The sequence below is a fragment of the Staurois parvus genome, unplaced genomic scaffold (assembly GCF_062004578.1).
Source record: "Staurois parvus isolate SC_StPar_1 unplaced genomic scaffold, SC_StPar_1.0 ptg002664l, whole genome shotgun sequence".
Classification (NCBI taxonomy): Eukaryota; Metazoa; Chordata; class Amphibia; order Anura; family Ranidae; genus Staurois; species Staurois parvus.
This window is the reverse complement of record NW_028320460.1, coordinates 9,130-31,315: the sequence shown is the minus strand read 5'-3', so window position 1 is coordinate 31,315 and position 22,186 is coordinate 9,130. Positions and strand designations below refer to the sequence as shown.

The 22,186-nt window shown below is 43.5% G+C and overlaps 2 protein-coding genes across 2 annotated transcripts in view; both read left to right on the top strand.

Annotated features, from left to right (window-relative positions):
• Nucleotides 1-21,299, top strand: part of LOC149429995 (vomeronasal type-2 receptor 1-like) — a gene marked incomplete at its 3' end in the record, with an annotated part of 33,958 nt that extends 12,659 nt beyond the window's left edge. The window contains exon 3 of the mRNA XM_089666272.1: nucleotides 21,069-21,299. Coding sequence (XP_089522398.1) covers nucleotides 21,069-21,299 — 231 coding nt within the window. The remainder of the gene's footprint in view (nucleotides 1-21,068) is intronic.
• Nucleotides 3,946-15,818, top strand: LOC149429996 (extracellular calcium-sensing receptor-like). The gene is made up of 2 exons (XM_089666271.1): nucleotides 3,946-4,059; nucleotides 14,952-15,818. Exons 1-2 carry the CDS (start codon nucleotides 3,946-3,948, stop codon nucleotides 15,816-15,818), a joined length of 981 nt encoding a protein of 326 aa, XP_089522397.1.
• Nucleotides 21,300-22,186: the final 887 nt, after the last annotated feature.

Below are 22,186 nucleotides of genomic sequence, written 5' to 3'. Positions count from 1 at the left end.
AAGTTTTCTAGCTGGTTTAGGTAGACTCGGGAATGGCAAGCCCAGCAAAAAATGCAGTGGGTCAAATGGGAGAGAGATATGCAACAACGATTGCAACAAGGAGCGGACCTCTTCCCAAAAAGGGGCAATGGAGCTGCATGTCCAAAAGATATGGTAGAGAGAACCAAGATCTCTACTACAGCGCCAGCAGGCAGGAGAAGCATTCGGATTATAAGCATGAAGAACTTCAGGTGTTTTGTACCATAACATCATGATCTTGTATATATTTTCCCTAAAAACCACACAGACAGAAGATCTAGATGCATTTTACCAGATTTTCTTCCACGTTAATAAATCAATATCACGTTGTACAAATTGAGACCACCTACGCATGTAAAGGTGAGTGTCATTGGATAAAGGGGGGGCATCCATAAGGAGTTTATAAGTATTAGAGATAATACCCCTTTGGTGGGGACCCTGCATACATAAACGTTTGAAGGGAGTAGGCTTCCCCAGGATCAATGAGGGTGATAAGGTAGAAAAAAAATGGCGTATTTGAAGGTATATATATAGGTGATGAGGAGGTAGAGGAGCCTTTTTCTGAAGATCCGGGAATGAGTGTAACTTACGAGTCACCGGGAGTACCAAGTGACGCAATTGGAAAAGGTTAGCTACTACCCAAAGAGACATCCGGGATATGGCCATATTGTCTGGAAGATTAGGGTTATAGAGGATATTTGTCAGTGGGGAGCAATCAGAGGCCAGTGTAAATTTAGCCTTACATTTCTGCCAAACAGTCAGTGAAAAATGCATGGGACCTAGGAATAGGTGGCGGAAGGAAGAGACATCCACTGCTGAGGTCGACCAAAGGAGGGAACATGGATGAGCTGGGGACAGTTGCAATGATTCGATCCCAGTCCATGTGTTGGGAGGATGGTGGGTGGACCATGACATGAGAAAACGAAGGTGGGTTGCATAGTAGTATATTATATCCGGCGCCCCCAATCCCCCCCTAGAACGTGGGGAGAGCAGAACAGAACGTGCAATCCTGTGCCGCTTATTGTGCCAAATAAAATGTAGGAAAGATTTCTGAAGGGAGTGAAGTTTGGACATAGGAACGGGGACGGGGAGAGTTGCAAACAGGTATAAAAGTTTGGGTAACACGGTCATTTTTAAGACGTTGATGCGTCCGAGGAAAGAGATGGGCAAGGTATCCCAATGTTTCAGAGAGCGAGAAATTGCTATAAATAGTGGGGGGAAATTGGCCTCGTATATGGATTGGTAAGAGGAAGTAAGATTAGTACCTAAATATTTTAAAGAGTGGGTGCACCACCGGTAGGGAAAGGCTTGCTGAAGCGAGGTTAGAACAGCAGGTGGAACATGTATTGGGAGTGCCTCAGTTTTGGACGTGTTGACTTTGTAGCCTGATATAGCCCCAAATTGTTTCAGAGTCTCATGCAAAATCGGTAGGGAGGTGTGGGGGCTCGTAAGTGTGAGGAGGATGTCATCTGCAAATAACGATAACTTGTACTCATGGGAATGGGATTGTAACCCACGAATATCCGGATTCGACCTGATGGCGATGGCTAATGGTTCCAGACAAAGAATGAACAGCAAGGGAGAGAGTGGGCAACCCTGACGTGTGCCATTTGACATCTGAAAGGGAAGTGAAAGAAAAGAAGCTAATCTGACCTGCGAAAAGGGGGATGAATAAAGGGCCTTCAAGGCTGCTACAAATGGGCCTCTAAAACCAAATCTCTCCAAGACCATGAACATATAAGACCAACTTAAACGGTCGAAAGCTTTTTGAGCATCTAAGCTCAATAACACAGCAGGGGTAGAGGATCGGTTAACCAAGTCAACCAGATCAATAGATCTCCTGGTATTATCTGCAGCATGTCTGGCAGGTACAAAGCCCACTTGGTCCCTATGTATGAGTATGGAAATAATTCCGGACAGTCGGTTGGCCAAAATTTTAGTGAAAATCTTATAATCAGAATTAAGTAGGGCAATGGGGCGGTAGTTGTCTACAATAGAGTGATCCTTATCGGGTTTAGGGATAACCGAGATATATGCACGGGGGAATTCAGTCTGGGGTGTGACCCCCTTGAAAAGATCTCGATAAAAAGAGAGGAGATGAGGTGCCAGAATACCAATAAAAGATTTATAATAGGAGTAGGGCAATCCATCCGGTCCCGGGGCTTTACGAGAAGGGAGATGTTTAATTGTGTCCAGTAATTCCTCTAGCGTAATGTCAGCATTAAGGGTGGCAATGTCTGAAGGTGATATTCTCGGAACTGACAAAGGGTCAAAAAAATTATCAAACGATGACTGTGTGAGGGGCGGGTGAAGGTCTGGGGTCAAACAGTTATACAGTTTCCCATAGAATGAGCCAAAAAGGGTTGCCATATCCCGAGGGTCATAGGTAGGGCTTCCATTTGGCTGTATTAAAAGGTCAGGCATCGTAGAAGGGGACTGAGCTTTGAGTCGATTGACTAACATACGATGGGGTTTGTTGGAAAATTCATAAAATTTCTGCTTAACCCAGAGGAGGGATTGTGCAGTCTTACTGGAGTCGAGAACTTTAATTCGGTCCCGTAGAGATGTTACCCTCTGGAGCCCAGAAATGGACGGCTTGGCCAGTAACCGTCGTTCCGCAAAAGATAGCTGATGTATAAGAGAGGCCCTAGCACTCGCCGAGGACTTTTTTAAACGAGAACCCATAGAAATACAGAGTCCTCGAAAGACCGCCTTATGGGCCTCCCACAGAGTTGAGGAAGAGGCAACGGAGCCAACATTGTGTGTAAAGTAGGTATCAAGTCCCTGCGACAGTTCATCTCTAAAATGGTCTGTGGAAAGAAAGGTCTCATTAAGGCGCCAATGACATGGTTTGGGTATGACAGGAGGAAAAAAAAGGTTTAAAGTCAAAGAGGCATGGTCAGACCAAGTGATGGGGTTGATTTCAGAAGAAACCAGAAGTGAAAGCAGTGGGGCAGAGATGAAAAAATGATCTAGACGAGAGTAACTACGGTGAGGGGTGGAGTAGAAAGTGAATTGTTTATGAAGGGGGTGTTTAATCCGCCAGGCGTCGAAGAGACGATGCTCCCTTATCAGTCTACGAAAAGATTTTGAAGAGGAGCATTGCCGCCTCGAGGGGGTGGACTCAAAAAGAACCTTCCTGTCTTTATGAGGAGAAAAAATCAAATTAAAATCACCCCCAACAATCACCTGCGAAGTGGAAATGGAATCTAGGTCAGCGAGTGTTTGGGAAAGGAACTGCAATTGACCCGTATTTGGGGCGTATAAATTCAACAGAACAAGGGGGGTGTCACCAAGCATACATTCCAAAATAATAAAGCGACCCTGTTGGTCAACCTTGGAGGAAACAACCCGAAGGGAGCAGTGTGACCTAATCAAAATTGCCACCCGGCCTTCCCGGAAGGATCAAAGGCCGAATAGGCTTGGGAAAAAAATCTTGAGGCAAAACGAAAGGAGCCAGATGATTTGAAATGGGTCTCTTGGACAAAAATAATGTCTGCTCCTGAGGATCGAAATTCCTTCAAAGCCATCCACCGTTTTTGAATGGAGTTGAGGCCCTTAACATTATACGACAGAAACCTCAAAGCCATTATGAAATAACAACAACTGAACTACATGTATTACCATGACAAATGAGTGAAATACCATTGATGTAGTAGAATAGAAAACAAAAAACATAAAACAAGCAAATAACACAAAAGAAAAGAATATACAGTGAAAAACAGGTATCCGCAAGGATATAAACTTGGGAACGTCAACTAAGTCCAAGTCGTCTAGGCCAATGGCTAGACAAGATCGGGGGTAGCACGACATCCGACACAACCGGGAGGTCGTCAAACCCGGCCAGGAGAAACAGAAGCAAAAAATGCACCCAACAAGGGTTTGGCCGGCCAAAATGACAAAAATTTCATACATGGTATAAAAACCATGTATGAAACAGGAGAGAGAGAACAGCACCAGATTAGCTACAGAAGGTCACCCCTGAGAATCATCAGGCAGGTGGATCACTTGATCGAGAAGAACGCGGACGTTGCGGGGTGCGTGAGAGTCTCTTCCGACCTCCGCGGACTGGTGTCCAGATCTTGTTGGGGGTGGCGGAAGGACGGGATGGGGTAGGCGGCAAAGAGGACACATCATCCGATAAAGGTGGAAGTCCCAACTGTTTTAGGAAAGAGTCTGCTTCATGAAGATCCCGGAGAACAACTTGAGTATTGTCCCTAGAAACGACCAGCTTGAAGGGAAACCCCCAACGATACAGGACACGATGTTGCTGAAGGTGTGTGGTGATCGGCTTCAGAGCACGCCGTCTGGCAAGAGTAATCGGAGAAAGATCGCAGAAGAGTTGGAGTCTGTCACCTTTAAATTCCAAGGAGGATTTGTGGCGAACCGATGATAGTAAGGCTTCTTTGCTTTGAAAGTAGTGGAAACGGACTATAACGTCGCGTGGCCTGGAGCCCTCAACAGGTTTAGGGCCCAGAGAGCGATGAGCCCTGTCCATTCGCCAGTCTGCCTCTGGGATCATGGGAGCAGTTGCGATGAAGAAGGACAGTAGGTGGCGGTGTAGTTGTGCATCAGCAATAGATTCGGCCATACCGCGAATACGGATATTTTGGCGCCGTTCCCTGTTTTCCAGGTCTTCTTGTTGGAGCTGCATTTGGGACATGGAGTGTTTCAGATATGCGTTATCTTCCTCCAAGACATGAACGTATTGCACCAAATCATCAAACTTGTTTTCCAGTTTATCCGTGCGGTCTCCAATCTGGGCTATTTCCCCTCTGAGATCTATAGCCAATTTACCAACTTCAGCGGTTATGGAGGCGGTGATATTACGTAAAAAGATTTGCAACTTATCGTCCAACGCAGAAATTGTAAGCGTAGAGGACAATATAGCCTGCTGAGGGTTTTGGCTAGGGGGAGGAAGATACCCTGGTGTAGGGTGGTCCATAACCCCTCCTGCTGTGGCTTGGGAATCAGAATCCTCCCTTTGGGGATGGATCAGAGCAGAGGCTGTCAGCTGCTCTGTTATAATGCAGGGTGCAGTACCCTCCGCGGCCACCGGGGGTCCGGGAGCCTCCATTTGTGGATGGATCAGAGCAGAGGCTGTCAGCTGCTCTGTGAGAGTGCAGGGTGCAGTACCCTCCGCGGCCACTGGGGGTCCGGGATCGTTCCTCGGACTCCTGACACTACTTGAGGCCGGGGATTGCGGCCTAGTCAAAAATCGTCGGAGCGGCGAGGGCCGCGGATCCTGCGGCTGCGGGGAGGGGGGCTTCCAGCGCCCTATCTTCCCCATGGAAGCCTCTCCCTTATGCTGGGCCGGGTGCTTGTACTGTGTGACTCACCCGTAGCAGAGAATATGCCGTGGAGCGGAGCGGGTGAGTCACTACTGGCCGGGGATGAGCGGAGTTCAGCAATCCGCGTCCGACATCATCCCTGGTCGCGCATGCGCCCCCCATTTTATTTTTTTTTACATACTGTCACCCAGACGGTGGCAGGGGGCGGGTGGCTGTTTATAAACGGCCTCCCCGCACCCTGCTTGTGCACGCTCCCCGGGAGCACCGTAATCCGGTGCCTGCTGAATCCTCCGGACACACTTTTGGGGGGGTGATGAAGTATTTTTTTTCTTTTACACTGATTGCTTTTATATAGGATGTAAAAGCAATCATTTCTCTTTCTCTTTGTCTGCATTCCTTCAGCCATTGAGAACTACTGACTGAGCTGTGAATAGCCCTGTACCATATGACCTCTGTGATCATTCACAGATTTCACATGTAGTAAGCAATGCTGGCAGAAGTGACATCTTGCTTACTACTTTGCATGTGATCACTGATTAGCCAATCAGTGGTCACATGATCGGGACCTCGTACAGCGGTCCCGTCCGACGATTGATGTTTTACTGTGTCCGGAGGATTCAGCAGGCACCAGATTACGGTGCTCCCGGGGAGCGTGCACAAGCAGGGTGCGGGGAGGGTGTTTCTAGACAGGTTAATTTGGTTTTTGATAGTTGGCTAACTGGCTGACAGTTTGAACTGGCTTTACTTATCCCCCTCTGTTGATAAGATGTACATATCCTTGTTCCTTGCCAATAATAGCTGCTATTAGATTGGGGTAGGCTGGCAAGTTGAACTGGATAGTTCTACTTTTTTGGAAATTTTTCACATAGTGACAGCCCCCCATGTTCACTGTTTAACCATTAGCCGCCCGGCCAATGGCTGTTTGGCGGCTTCAGATGTGCCTCTTCATTCCGGGTGCACACCATTTGGCGTGCTCCCGCACATGCGCAGTTTGCGGTAATGCAGAGCGGCGCAGCAGCGGGATCTGTCACCGGCCGTGCACCTCGGACACGGCCGATGACAGATCCGAGTACCGGCTCCCGTTGCTGGTACCATGTGACCTGCTGTGACCAATCACAGCAGGTCACATGACAGTTGTATACAATGGATGGCTTCATTCATGATGCCATCCATTGTATACTAGTGCCTAGCTGTGAATGGTCACAGCAGGTCACATGCACATGTCATGTGATTAGCTGTGACCAAATCACAGCTAAGCACAAAAAAAAAAAAAAAAAAAAAGCTGAATGAATCGATGTCATTCAGGTAAATGCTTGCTTATAGCAAAGTAATTCTTTGCTATAAGCAAATTGTGTAAAAAAAAAAAAAATACTGATCACTTCCCCAAAGTAGTACAGTGTTACTATGGTAACATTGTACTACTTTGGTCATAGTAAAATATGAAAAAAAAATCTTAAAAAAAAAAAAAAAAAAATTTAATAAAAAATTAAATATAATAAAAAAAAAAAAAAATATATATATATATTTTTTTTTTCATACTGTCACCAGTCAGTGTCCCTGTTAACCGCCATGCCAGTTATATGATGACGCTGTACTGCACTGGTGACAGTATGTAAAAAAAAAAATAGTGAAAATAATTTTTTTAATTTTTTAATTTTCCGAAAAATTATGACACAAAAATACAACTTCAAAAAACTTGCCATTCCTCTTATGAAGTACGTCGGACTGTCTACTCTGCAAAAAGGGGTCATTTGGGGGATATCTGTACCGTCCTGACATTTTGGGGATATCTGTACCATCCTGACATTTGGGGGATATCTGTACCGTCCTGACATTTTGGGGATATCTGTACCATCCTGACATTTGGGGGATATCTGTACTGTCCTGACATTTGGGGGATATCTGTACCGTCCTGACATTTGGGGGATATCTGTACTGTCCTGACATTTGGGGGATATCTGTACTGTCCTGACATTTGGGGGATATCTGTACTGTCCTGACATTTGGGGGATATCTGTACCGTCCTGACATTTGGGGGATATCTGTACCGTCCTGACATTTGGGGGATATCTGTACTGTCCTGACATTTGGGGGATATCTGTCCTGTCCTGACATTTGGGGGATATCTGTACTGTCCTGACATTTGGGGGATATCTGTACTGTCCTGACATTTGGGGGATATCTGTACCGTCCTGACATTCTTGGACCTCAAGAAATTAGATTGGCTGTCAGTACTTCAGGATTGATCAATATTCAGATCTATACCATAGTTTGTGAACTCTATAACTTTCCTACAGATAAATAATACTTCCTAATTTGGGTTATTTTCACCAAAGACATGGAGCAGAATACATCTCGGCCTAAATTTATGAAGAACAATTATTTATTTGTAAACTTTTATAACAGAAACAAAGAAAAATGTGTTTTTTTTTCAAAATTTTTGGTCTTTTTTTGTTAATTTAGCAAAAAATAAAAACCCCAGCGGTGATTAAATACCACCAAAAGAAAGCTCTAGTTGTGTGAAGAAAATGATAACATTTTAGTTTGGGTACAGTGTTGTATGACCGCGCAATTGTCATTCAAAGTGTGAGAGCGCCGAAACCTGAAAAATGGCCTGGACAGGAAGGGGGAAAATTGCACGGTATTGAAATGGTTAAAAAGCCAGTTATAGACCTGGGCAGGTGATCAGTTTTTTCTTTTTTCCATTTATAAACATCCACCCGCCCCTGCACTGCCACCGTCAGGCCGTTTATATACAACAGTTGGTCGGGAAGTGGTTAATAGACCAGGCTGAGGTTAGAAGCCGATTGGCTCCCATGCAGAGCTGCCCAGATTCTGAGTGAACCAGTTTTAGTAAATCTCCCTCCTGGTGTCACACTCTAATCAGCTAATTGACTCAAAACACCTGTAAAGGTTTCCTGAACCTGTAATGGTCTCTCCCCCTCGGGTCACACGTGTGTGGGTGGTGCCGCTGTGGATCCCCATGAAAAGCCGTGCAGCCGCACCACCCGCACAGAAAAGGGTGGACACTCGGGCGGGTGCCATTAGTTCTAGTGACACGCCACCCGCACTGGGAAACGCAACTGTACTGGGAGCCTCGGCTGCGTTTTACAAAGAAGTGCCGGGACTTCTTCCCTGCGTGTCACGGGCATGGGAGTCCATTCAAATGAACGGGATCTCGTGCCCGAGCAACATGCGGCCCTCAGGAACGCAGAGATGTTGTGATGGATTTGGTAAAATGCCTATTCTGTTTTCTGTTTAAAATATACATTTTATACATATTTACTTTTATACTTTTTTATATTTCTAAATATATGTGTTGTGCGTATATATATATTTTGTCTGCTGGGCTTTGCAGTCCTCCTTAACTTGTTTTGCTCAGAGCGATGCTCTCAACCCCTCCCTTCGCACTGAGAGGACCTTTTACTTTGGGAATGTGGGGGGGGGGGGGGGGTGAAGAGATAACGGGATGAGAAGCAAGCATCAAGTTTCTACATTTCTCCTAAATTTCAACCAAGCAAAATGTGCCTTTCAGAATGTGACTGTATATACGTAATAGTGACGTGTACTCTATTGTTGTCTATGTATAAAAGGTTAAGCACCGCCCTGCAATAAACAGAGATGAGATGATGTGAAGGTGGTTGTACTGGACAGTTGTCCGTGTAATTATTTTCCGGCACGCAATCCATATCTCAAAATTAGGAACAGCAGCAGAAATCCTACCCTGAGCCCGATTGTGGTTCTCACAACCTTTTTAATGTGACCCGGGGGTTAGTCTGGTTCAGTAGGTTACAGTCTTTGGGAGGATAGAAGATTGCCAATGACACCCTCCACAAGGAAGGTAAGTCACAAAAAAGGTCATTGCTAAAGAAGCTGGCTGTTTTTTTATTTATTTCAGGTACTTATATAGCGCCATCAATTTACGCAGAGCTTTACATATATATTGTACATTCACATCAGTCCCTAACCCTCAAGGGGCGTACAATCTAAGGTCCCTAACCCTCAAGGGGCGTACAATCTAAGGTCCCTAACCCTCAAGGGGCGTACAATCTAAGGTTCCTCACCTTCAAGGGGCATACAATCTAAGGTCCCTCACCCTCAAGGGGCGTACAATCTAAGGTCCCTCACCCTCAAGGGGCGTACAATCTAAGGTCCCTAACCCTCAAGGGGCGTACAATCTAAGGTCCCTCACCCTCAAGGGGCGTACAATCTAAGGTCCCTAACCCTCAAGGGGCGTACAATCTAAGGTCCCTCACCCTCAAGGGGCGTACAATCTAAGGTCCCTAACCCTCAAGGGGCGTACAATCTGAGGTCCCTAACCCTCAAGGGGGGTACAATCTAAGGTCCCTAACCCTCAAGGGGCGTACAATCTGAGGTCCCTAACCCTCAAGGGGCGTACAATCTAAGGTCCCTCACCCTCAAGGGGCGTACAATCTAAGGTCCCTCACCCTCAAAGGGCGTACCATCTAAGGTCCCTCACCCTCAAGGGGCGTACAATCTAAGGTCCCTAACCCTCAAGGGGCGTACAATCTAAGGTCCCTAACCCTCAAGGGGCGTACAATCTAAGGTCCCTCACCTTCAAGGGGCATACAATCTAAGGTCCCTCACCCTCAAGGGGCGTACAATCTAAGGTCCCTCACCCTCAAGGGGCGTACAATCTAAGTTACCTCACCCTCAAGGGGCGTACAATCTAAGGTCCCCAACCCTCAAGGGGCGTACAGTCTAAGGTCCCTAACCCAAGGGGCATATAATCTAAGGTCCCTAACCCTCCAGGGGCATACAATCTAAGGTCCCTAACCCTCCAGGGGCATACAATCGAAGGTTCCTAACCCTCAAGGGGCGTACAATCTAAGGTCCCTAACCCTCAAGGGGTGTACAATCTAAGGTCCCTAACCCTCCAGGGGCATACAATCGAAGGTTCCTAACCCTCAAGGGGCGTACAATCTGAGGTTCCTAACCCTCAAGGGGCGTACAATCTAAGGTCCCTAACCCTCAAGGGGTGTACAATCTAAGGTCCCTAACCCTCAAGGGGCATACAATCTAAGGTCCCTAACCCTCAAGGGGCGTACAATCTAAGGTCCCTAACCCTCAAGGGGTGTACAATCTAAGGTCCCTAACCCTCAAGGGGTGTACAATCTAGGGTCCCTCACCCTCAAGGGGCGTATAACCTAAGGTCCCTAACCCTCAAGGGGTGTACAATCTAAGGTCCCTAACTCACATAATACATACTAGGGCCAATTTATACAGGAGCCAATTAACCTACCAGCATGTCTTTGGAGTGTGAGAGAAAAACAGAGTACCTGGAGGAAACCCACGCAGGCACAGGGAGAACCTCCAGGCAGGGGGTGCTGTGGTAGGGATTCAAACCAACAACCCGAGTACTGCCAGGTGGAAGTGCTAACCATTCAGCCATTGTGCTGCCCGACCAATCACTGTGATAGTCAATCAAAGGCTACCACAGCCATCAGGTGACTTGGAATTGTGAGTTCCGAATCCCGATCATTAGTACGGGACTTGGGGCTCTCAGTGACACCCGGAACTTTGTGCTGGGAGCGCGCCATGAGACTATGTCTGGAGGAAAAGCGATTCCATCTCTAAACACGGAAAGGTTTCTTCACAGTAAGAGCTGTGAGAATGTGGAATAGACTCCCTCCAGAGTTGGTTGTGGCCAGCTCAGTGGATTGCTGTAGGAAAGTCCTGGATTCTTTCTTGGATACACAGAATATAACTGGATATAACATTTATAGGGAAAGTTGATCCCGGGAATATCCGATTGCCTCTCGGGGGATCAGGAAGGAATTTTTCCCCTGCAGGAGCAAATTGGGTCGTGCTTTGCTGGGTTTTCTTTGCCTTCCTCTGGATCAACTGTGGGTGTAAGATTGTGATCCGGAGGTTTTGTGTTTGTGTGGGTTTCAGGGGCGCACTGACCATTTAGAAACTCAGGCACTGCCCAAGGGCCCGGGGTCAGTATGGGGACCCATGAGATGCCCCCAGTACCTTTATATCCACATATAAAAAATATCCAATAAAAAAATCAAATTTCTTCATAAATTTAGGCCGAAATGTATTCTTCTACATGTCTTTGTGAAATTGATATAATTTTGTTTCATTTTTTTTGGTGGTATTTGATCATCACTGTTTTTTTATTTTTTATTATATAAAGCAAAGAAAAAAAAAAGACAATCATTTTTACTTTTGGCTATACAACATATGCAATAAAACTTTTTTTTAAAAAAATCACATTTCTTCATAAATTTAGGCTACAATGTATTCTTCTACATGTCTTTGTGAAATTTATATAATTTTTTTTTCACACAAATAGCGCTTCCTTTTGGTGGTATTTGCTCACCACTGTTTTTTTTATTTTTCATTATATAAAAGAAAAAAAAAAAGCAATATTTTTTTACTTTTAGCTATAAAACAAATCCAATAAAACATTTAAAAACTCAAATGTTTTCCATAAATTTAGGCCAAAATGTATTCTTCTACATGTAAAAAAAAATTCCAATAAGTGTATATTGATTGGTTTGTGTGAAAGTTATAGCGTCTACAAACTTTTTTAATTTATTTATTTTATACTAGTAATGGTGGTGATCAGCAACTTATAATGGGACTGTGATAGTACGATGGGCAATCTGACACTAAATGACGCTGAGTGGGAACTGACTAATTAACACTGACCACCAATCACACCGATACAGTGTCACTGTACTAATGACACTGGCTGGGAATGAGTTAGCATCTATTGGCAATCAAAGGGTTAAATGTGTGCCTACCAATGTGTAATATGTGCTGCTTTTACTAAGTGATGTGTCTCCCACATGGAAGAAAAATATATTTTAAACATATTTTTTTCATATTCTTCCCAAATATATTGACATGTATGTATATATATATACAGTATCTCCCAGAAGTGAGCCCCCCCCCCTCACATTTGTGTAAATCTTTGATTCCATCTTTTCATGTGACAACACTGAAGAAATGACACTTTGCTACAATGTGACGTAGTCAGTGTACAGCTTGTATAACATGGAAATTTGCTGTCCCCTAAAAATAACTCAACACACCGCCATTAATGTCTAAACCGCCGGCAACAAAAGTGACTCCACCCCTAAGTGACAAGGTCCAAATTGGGCCCAAAGTGTCAATATTTTGTATGGCCGCCATTATTTTCCAGCACTGCCTTAACCCTCTTGGGCATGGAGGTCACCAGAGCTTCACAGGTTGCCACTGGAGTCCTTTTCCACTCCTTCATGACGTCATCACGGAGCTGGTGGATGTTAGAGACCTTGCGCTCCTCCACCTTCCGTCTTCCACTCCTCCATGACGTCATCACGGAGCTGGTGGATGTTAGAGACCTTGCGCTCCTCCACCTTCCATTTGAGGATGCCCCATAGATGCTCAATAGGGTTTAGGTCTGGGGACATGCTTGGCCAGTCCATCATCTTCACCCTCAGCTTCTTTAGCAAGGCAGTGGTGGTCTTGGAGGTGTGTTTGGGGTCATTATGTTGGAATACTGCCCTGCGGCCCAGTCTGTGAAGGGAGGGGATCACGCTCTGCTTCAGTATGTCACAGTACATGTTGGCATTCATGGTTCCCTCAATAAAATATTCTTCCCAAATATATTGACATATAAACTGTAGCTCCCCAGTGCCGGCAGCACTCATGCAGCCCCAGACCATGGCACTCCCACCATCATGCAGCCCCAGACCATGACACTCCCACCACCATGCAGCCCCAGACTGTGACACTCCCACCACCATGCAGCCCCAGACCATGACACTCCCACCACTATGCAGCCCCAGACCATGACACTCCCACCACCATGCAGCCCCAGACCGTGACACTCCCACCACCATGCAGCCCCAGACCATGACACTCCCACCACCATGCAGCCCTAGACCATGACACTTCCACCACCATGCAGCCCCAGACCATACAACTCCCACCACTATGCAGCCCCAGACCATGACACTCCCACCACCATGCAGCCCTAGACCATGACACTCTCACCACCATGCAGCCCCAGACCATACAACTCCCACCACTATGCAGCCCCAGACCATGACACTCCCACCACCATGCAGCCCTAGACCATGACACTCTCACCACTATGCAGCCCCAGACCATGACACTCCCACCACCATGCAGCCCTAGACCATGACACTCTCACCACCATGCAGCCCCAGAACATGACACTCCCACCATCATGCAGCCCCAGACCATGACACTCCCACCATCATGCAGCCCCAGACCATGACACTCCCACCACAATGCAGCCCCAGACCATGACACTCCCACCACCATGCAGCCCCAGACCATGACACTCCCACCACCATGCAGCCCCAGACCATGGCACTCCCACCACCATGCAGCCCCAGACCATGACACTCCCACCACCATGCAGCCCCAGACCATGACACTCCCACCACCATGCAGCCCCAGAACACGACACTCCCACCACCATGCTTGACTGTAGGCAAGACACACTTGTCTTTGTACTCCTCACCTGGTTGTCACCACACATGCTTTTCAACATACAGTATATGTATATATAAAAATATATTTTGATATATATTTAATACGGCCAGAATTGTAGTATTTCAAATATATGTCAATATATTTGGGAAGAATATTTTTAAATTATATTTTTCTTCCATGTGGGAGACACAGGGCTCTGTACTGTCATTCGTTAAGCTGATCAGCAGGTCCTGGCCATAAATCATTGTGTATGTGTAATATATATAAAAAAATAAAATTAAAAAAATATATATATATATATATATATAATTTATTTTTTTTCATATATTGAATCTATATTTACTGTATGTTGAAATGCATTTTTTATATATTTCTAAATATATGAAAATATTTTTAAAAACACATTTTCAAATATACTGTATGTCTTTAAAAATACATTTAATCTACATCTTTGGGATGCATTTACAAATATATGTTAAAATTACTTTTTTTATATTTTTATAAAAATTTGAAGACTATATTTAAAAAAATATATATATTTTGAAAAATATTTTTCATATATTTTGTAATATATAAAAACACATTTCAACATACAGTAAATATATATTCAATATATATAAAAAAAATATATATATATATATATATATTTTTTTTTTAATATAGTGAATACGGCCAAAATTGTAGTATTTCAAATGTATGTCAATATATTTGGGAAGAATGTTTTTAAAAAGTATTTAAAATATATTTTTCTTCAATGTGAGTAGAGCCACAACCTGTTGAGTCATCCAGTTGACCTTAAATAACCCAACCTTAGGCTGGCCATACACTATACAATTTTCTGTCCAATTTCCTTTAGATTTACTTTCAACTATGTAGTCGGCCTGATTGGATACAATTGACAGTGTTGTTTAGGTTTGACCTCATATTATATGGTTTTTGGTAAATCTAAACCAAAAATCTCAAGAAAATTGTATAATGTATGGCCATCGTTAATCACAGACTCACACAGGAGTCATCCACAATGATTTTGCCTGTAGCACTATCCTATTAGCGCACTAGAGGGCGCTACGTCTAATTAAAAGAACTAAAACATTTGAAAGCTTAGAATGTCTGTAGGATGAGGTTGCTCGTTACTAAACAGACAATTTTCTCTCTTTGTAGATTAGTTATGGAGCGAGAGACACTTTACTGAGTGATAGAAGAACGTATCCAACCTTTTTCCGGACAGTTCCGGATGATGAGCTGAAATATTTGGCCATAGCGAAGTTACTGGAAAGGTTGAGGTGGAACTGGGTTGGGATCCTCACATCTGATGATGAATACGGAGAGAGGGAGATCCAACAACTCGGAAAACATTTATCCAATCGTGGAATTTGTATCGAATTCAAGATTCTGATGACTAAAGAGAATTGTATTAAAATTCCTTTAGAGCTGCGGACCTCAACCACAGAAGTCCTTATTATTTGTGGCTCAGTCACTATGCCTTATTACAAGTTTTTATTGAGGAACGCCCATTATTACACGGTGAAAACATTCATTGTACCAGATTCTTGGTCAATGAGCGCACCATTTTTTAATTTCTTTAACTGCAGCTTGGTGTTTACGTACTTCCATTTCAACATCAAAGGATTGCAGAAATATTTTGATAGTTGTAAGCCATCCAGCCGCCCAGATGACCCATTGATGGAAGATATTCTCATATCTGAATATGGATGCTTTTCAAAAAACCGCATTAAAAATTCTCTGATTCCACGCACGACTAGGAGGCCTCTTAAGAAATGCGATCTGGAGAGACTTTCATTGAATTTAAAGTTTTCCGATAATAAGACACCTTTTAGAGTTTTTTCTGCAGTCTATATTTTGGCTCGAGCCTTGCATGACATGTATTCCTCTTTAAAAATAAACAACAAAAAAGCTAAAATAGATTTACACACAATAAAGTACAAGGTGAGTGCGAGAGAATACAAAAAAGTAGAAGACCATTGTCCATTGTCCAAAAAAGTAGAAGACCATTGTCCAAAAAAGTAGAAGACCATTTTCCATAAAAAGTAGAAGACCATTGTCCAAAAAAAGTAGAAGACCATTTTCCATAAAAAGTAGAAGACCATTTTCCATAAAAAGTAGAAGACCATTGTCCAAAATAAGTAGAAGACCATTGTCCATTGTCCAAAAAAGTAGAAGACCATTGTCCATTGTCCAAAAAAGTAAAAGACCATTGTCCATTGTCCAAAAAAGTAGAAGACTATTGTCCAAAGAAGTAGAAGACCATTGTCCAAAAAAAGTAGAAGACCATTGTCCATTGTCCAAAAAAGTAGAAGACCATTGTCCAAAAAAGTAGAAGACCATTAGAGAGACTTTCATTGAATTTAAAGTTTTCCGATAATAAGACACCTTTTAGAGTTTTTTCTGCAGTCTATATTTTGGCTCGAGCCTTGCATGACATGTATTCCTCTTTAAAAATAAACAACAAAAAAGCTAGTCCAAAAAAGTAGAAGACTATTGTCCAAAAAAGTAGAAGACCATTGTCCAAAAAAGTAGAAGACCATTGTCCAAAAAAAGTAGAAGACCATTGTTCACAGTCCAAAAAAGTAGAAGACCATTGTCCAAAAAAGTAGAAGACCATTGTCCATTGTCCAAAAAATTAGAAGACCATTGTCCAAAAAAAGTAGAAGACCATTGTCCAAAAAAAAGTAGAAGACCATTGTCCAAAAAAGTAGAAGACCATTAGAGAGACTTTCATTGAATTTAAAGTTTTCCGATAATAAGACACATTTTAGAGTTTTTTCTGCAGTCTATATTTTGGCGCGAGCCTTGCATGACATGTATTCCTCTTTAAAAATAAACAACAAAAAAGCTAGTCCAAAAAAGTAGAAGACTATTGTCCAAAAAAGTAGAAGACCATTGTCCATTGTCCAAAAACGTAGAAGACCATTGTCCATTGTCCAAAAAAGTAGAAGACTGTTGTCCAAAAAAGTAGAAGACCATTGTCCATTGTCCAAAAAAGTAGAAGACCATTGTCCATTGTCCAAAAAAGTAGAAGACCATTGTCCATTGTCCAAAAAAGTAGAAGACCATTGTCCATTGTCCAAAAAAGTAGAAGACCATTGGAGAGACTTTCATTGAATTTAAAGTTTTCTGTAAATAAGACACATTTTAGAGTTTTTTCTGCAGTCTATATTTTGGCTCGGGGCTTGCATAACATGTATTCCTCTTTAAAAATAAACAACAAAAAAGCTAAAATAGTCTAAAAAAGTAGAAGACCATTGTCCAAAAAAAGTAGAAGACCATTGTCCATTGTCCAAAAAAGTAGAAGACCATTGGAGAGACTTTCATTGAATTTAAAGTTTTCTGTAAATAAGACACATTTTAGAGTTTTTTCTGCAGTCTATATTTTGGCTCGAGCCTTGCATGACATGTATTCCTCTTTAAAAATAAACAACAAAAAAGCTAAAATAGTCCAAAAACGTAGAAGACTATTGTCCAATTAAAAGTAGAAGACCATTGTCCAATTAAAAGTAGAAGACCATTGTCCAATTAAAAGTAGAAGACCATTGTCCAAAAAAAGTAGAAGACCATTGTCCAAAAAAAGTAGATGACCATTGTCCACTGTCCATAAAAAGTAGAAGACTATTGTCCATTGTCCAAAAAAGTAGAAGACCATTGTCCAAAAAAAGTAGAAGTCCATTGTCCATTGTCCAAAAAAGTAGAAGACCATTGTCCAATTAAAAGTAAAAGACCATTGTCCAAAAAAGTAGAAGACCATTGTCCAAAAAAGTAGAAGACCATTGTCCAAAAAAAGTAGACCTTTGTCCATTGTCCAAAAGAATAGAAGACCATTGTCCATTGTCCGAAGACCACTAGTAATAAGAAAACTGAAGTATGACAAAAAGAAGGTAGCGCTACACCCGTAGGAATACTGTCCAGGTTCCTCCACAAACCTTTCCCTGCAGCCAGGCACTCAGCACATTCACTTCAATGGCCAGTCTAGGGAGGTTGTTTTTATGTTTTTTTATTTTTTTGGAGAACTTGGATAGGGTTGAGGGGAATTAGGTGGAATTCTCCAAAGACAAGAACTATGTGCAAACGAGGACTTAGATATTCTTCAGGCCAAGCTATAAAAGTTAGGGACTTTAGATTGTACACTGCTGGAGGGTTAGGGACTGATGTGAATGTTTAATTATTACACGGTGAAAACATTTATTGTACCAGATTCTTGGTCAATGAGCGCACCATTTTTTTATTTCGTTAACTGCAGCCTGAGGTTTATATATGTAAACCCACATGGAAGAAAAATGTATTTGAAATATATTTTTAAAATATTCTTCCCAAATATATTGACATAAATTTGAAATACTACAAATATGTTGATTGTAATCAATATATTTCAAAATATATTTCAAGAAATAAAAAAAAAATATATATATATATATATATACACTGTATGTTGAAATGCGTTTTTATTACAAAATATATGAACAATTTTTAGAAACATACATTCCCATACATTAAAAATATATTTAATCAACATTTTTGGAATGCATTTACAAATATGTGTAAACATATATGATAAAATTACTTTTTTATATGTTAAAAAAAATGTGAAGAATATATTTAAAAAAAATATACATTTTAAAAATATTTTTTATATGTTTTGCAATATACAGTGGGGCAAAAAAGTATTTAGTCCGCCACCAATTGTACAAGTTCTCCCACTTACAGAGATGAGAGAGGCCTGTAATTGGTATCATAGGGAGACCTCAACTATGGGAGACAAAATGAGAAAACAAATCCAGACAATCCCATTGGCTGATTTGGAAAGAATTTATTTGCAAATTATGGTGGAAAATAAGTATTTGGTCACCTACAAACAAGCAAGATTTCTGGCTCTCACAGACCTGGGCCTTCTTCTTTAAGAGGCTCCTCTGTCCTGCACTCATTACCTGTATCAGTGGCACCTGTTTGAACTTGTTATCAGAATAAAAGACACCTGTCCACAACCTCAAACAGTCACACTCCAAACTCCACTATGGTGAAGACCAAAGAGCTGTCGAAGGACACCAGAAACAAAATTGTAGACCTGCACCAGGCTGGGAAGACTGAATCTGCAATAGGCAAGCAGCTTGGTGTGAACAAATCAACTGTGGGAGCAATAATTAGAGAATGGAAGACATACAAGACCACTGATAATCTCCCTCGATCTGGGGCTCCACGCAAGATCTCACCCCGTGGGGTCAAAATGATCACAAGAACGGTGAGCAAAAATCCCATGACCACACGGGGGACCTAGTGAATGACCTGCAGAGAGCTGGGACCAACGTAACAAAGGCTACCATCAGTAACACACTACGCCGCCAGGGACTCAGATCCTGCAGTGCCAGACGTGTCCCCCTGCTTAAGCCAGTACATGTCCGGGGCCCGTCTGAAGTTTGCTAGAGATTGTTTGGATGATCCAGAAGAGGATTGGGAGAATGTCATATGGTCAGATGAAACCAAAATAGAACTGTTTGGTAGAAACACAACTCGTCGTGTTTGGAGGAGAGAGAATGCTGAGTTGCATCCAAAGAACACCATACCTACTGTGAAGCATGGGGGTGGCAACATCATGTCTTGGGGCTGTTTCTCCGCAAAGGGACCAGGACGACTGATCCATGTACAGGACAGAATGAATGGGGCCATGTATCGTGAGATTTTGAGTGCAAACCTCTTTCCATCAGCAAAGGCATTGAAGATGAAACGTGGCTGGGTCTTCCAACATGACAATGATCCCAAACATACCGCCCGGGCAACGAAGGAGTGGCTTCGTAAGAAGCATTTCAAGGTCCTGGAGTGGCCTAGCCAGTCTCCAGATCTCAACCCCATAGAAAAGCTTTGGAGGGTGTTGAAAGTCCGTGTTGCCCAGCGACAGCCCCAAAACATCACTGCTCTAGAGGAGATCTGCATGGAGGAGGAGATCTGCATGGAGGATGGGCCAACATACCAGCAACAGTGTGTGCCAACCTTGTGAAGACTTCCAGGAAACGTCTGACCTCTGTCATTGCCAACAAAGGATATATAACAAAGGATTGACATGAACTTTTCATATTCACCAAATACTTATTTTCCACCATAATTTGCAAATAAATTCTTTCCAGATCAGCCAATGAGATTGTCTGGATTTGTTTTCTCATTTTGTCTCTCATAGTTGAGGTCTCCCTATGATGCCAATTACAGGCCTCTCTCATCTCTGTAAGTGGGAGAACTTGCACAATTGGTGGTGACTAAATACTTTTTTGCCCCACTGTATAACACAACGCATTTCAACATGCAGTATATATATATATGTATTGAAATATATTTTGAAATATTGGAAGAAAGGAAGAAGGGGCGCACTCTCCTCGTGCATTACATGATTAAAAGGAATTTATTTAAAAATGACAAAAATGTATACCCACAAACCCAGATTCATAAAACAAGCTAAGAGCCAATGTGAGGGTCAGAGAAAACGGTAATTCTGACAGCAGGGGGTGCTAACGCGGTTCGGGAGACGTACTCCCTTCTTCGGAGCTTTGAAATATATTGAATGCGGACACAATTGTAGCCTTTCACATATATGGCAATATATTTGGGAAGAATATTTTTAAAATATACTTCAAATATATTTTTTTTCCATGTGGGTTACTATGCATTAGGTAAGAATGAACACAGTGAGCAATCAATACCAATCACTCATTGTGTTCATTCAGTGAAGGAAGGGGCTAGTAAATGTCACATGTTTACTGGACCCTTCCCCCACTCTCCACCCTGAAGGATCCTAATGTGTACTTGCAGTTGCTGGTGGGAAGGAGAGGAGGGAAGATAGCAGCACTGCAGGGGAGGAGGCTGGATGATGGGTGCGGCGGGGGGGGGGATTACTGGAACCGATCCCCTGTATGGCTCTCTCTGCAGCAGCTGAAAGCCGGTAGGAGGTAGAGCTAAATAAATTATACCTTCAGCTGCTGCAGAGAGAGCCATATAGGGGATTGGTTCCAGTAATTCCCCTCCCCCACTGCACCAATCACCCTCCAACCAACATCTGATTCAACTAGCTGCCTGGGCCCCCTTCTGGCCGGCCCCATACAGGAGGACTGGTTGTACCCCCTTATCCACGGCCCTGCTCCTGCCCTCAGCACACAGGTCACCTCATACCGATGGCATCCCCTACATGAGGTACGACTAGACAATCAATCTGAAACAAACAAAAACGCTGAAATGTCGTACTGACAGTCTATGTCACCTATAATCGTTTCTGTCATCTCTAAGCTGCCCCGGTATATAAAGAAAGTGCGGTACCGGGATCCGGGTGACAACGTCGTGGGATTTAATGATAAAGGAGAACTGCCCAGCCCAATGGAAATCAACAGTCTGGTAATACTAGAAGGAGGAGGTAACAATGTCATCCATTGGAGGCCCGTGGGCCACTTTGATGAGTCCCTTTCAGAGGATCAGAAACTTACACTGGAACCAGAGCGAATATCATGGAAAGGTGACAAGGTGAGTGACACCGGAGAAGTGGATTCAAAATGTATACAAAAAAGGCTAAAAAATGTTTTTTGTTCATATATTTTTATTAAAGATGTTATGGGTGCAAGAGAACTGCGTACAATAAAGGGAATGATCGTATTGTGAGATATTGTGTCTGACACGGAAAGAGCCACCGACCACGGGATCTATAGTAATGTCAGAGAACATGCCAGGCGGGGTGTTCATTAAAGTGTTACTGAACACCGGACCCCGCATTCACTATATCCGCTCTCCCCGGACCCCGCATTCACTATATCCGCTCTCCCCGGACCCCGCATTCACTATATCCGCTCTCCCCGGACCCCGCATTCACTATATCCGCTCTCCCCGGACCCCGCATTCACTATATCCGCTCTCCCCGGACCCCGCATTCACTATATCCGCTCTCCCCGGACCCCGCATTCACTATATCCACTCTCCCCGGACCCTGCATTCACTATATCCGCTCTCCCCGGACCCCGCATTCACTATATCCGCTCCCCCCGGAACCCGCATTCACTATATCCGCTCTCCCCGGACCCCGCATTCACTATATCCGCTCTCCCCGGACCCCGCATTCACTATATTCGCTCTCCTAGGACCCCGCATTCACTATATCCGCTCTCCCCGGACCCCGCATTCACTATATCCGCTCTCCCTGGACCCCGCATTCACTGTATCCTCTCTCCCCGGACACCGCATTCACTATATCCGCTCTCCCCGGACCCCGCATTCACTATATCCGCTCTCCCCGGACCCCGCATTCACTATATCCCCTCTCCCCGGACCCCGCACTCACTATATCCGCTCTCCCCGGACCCCGCATTCACTATATCCGCTCTCCCCGGACCCCGCATTCACTATATCCGCTTTCCCTG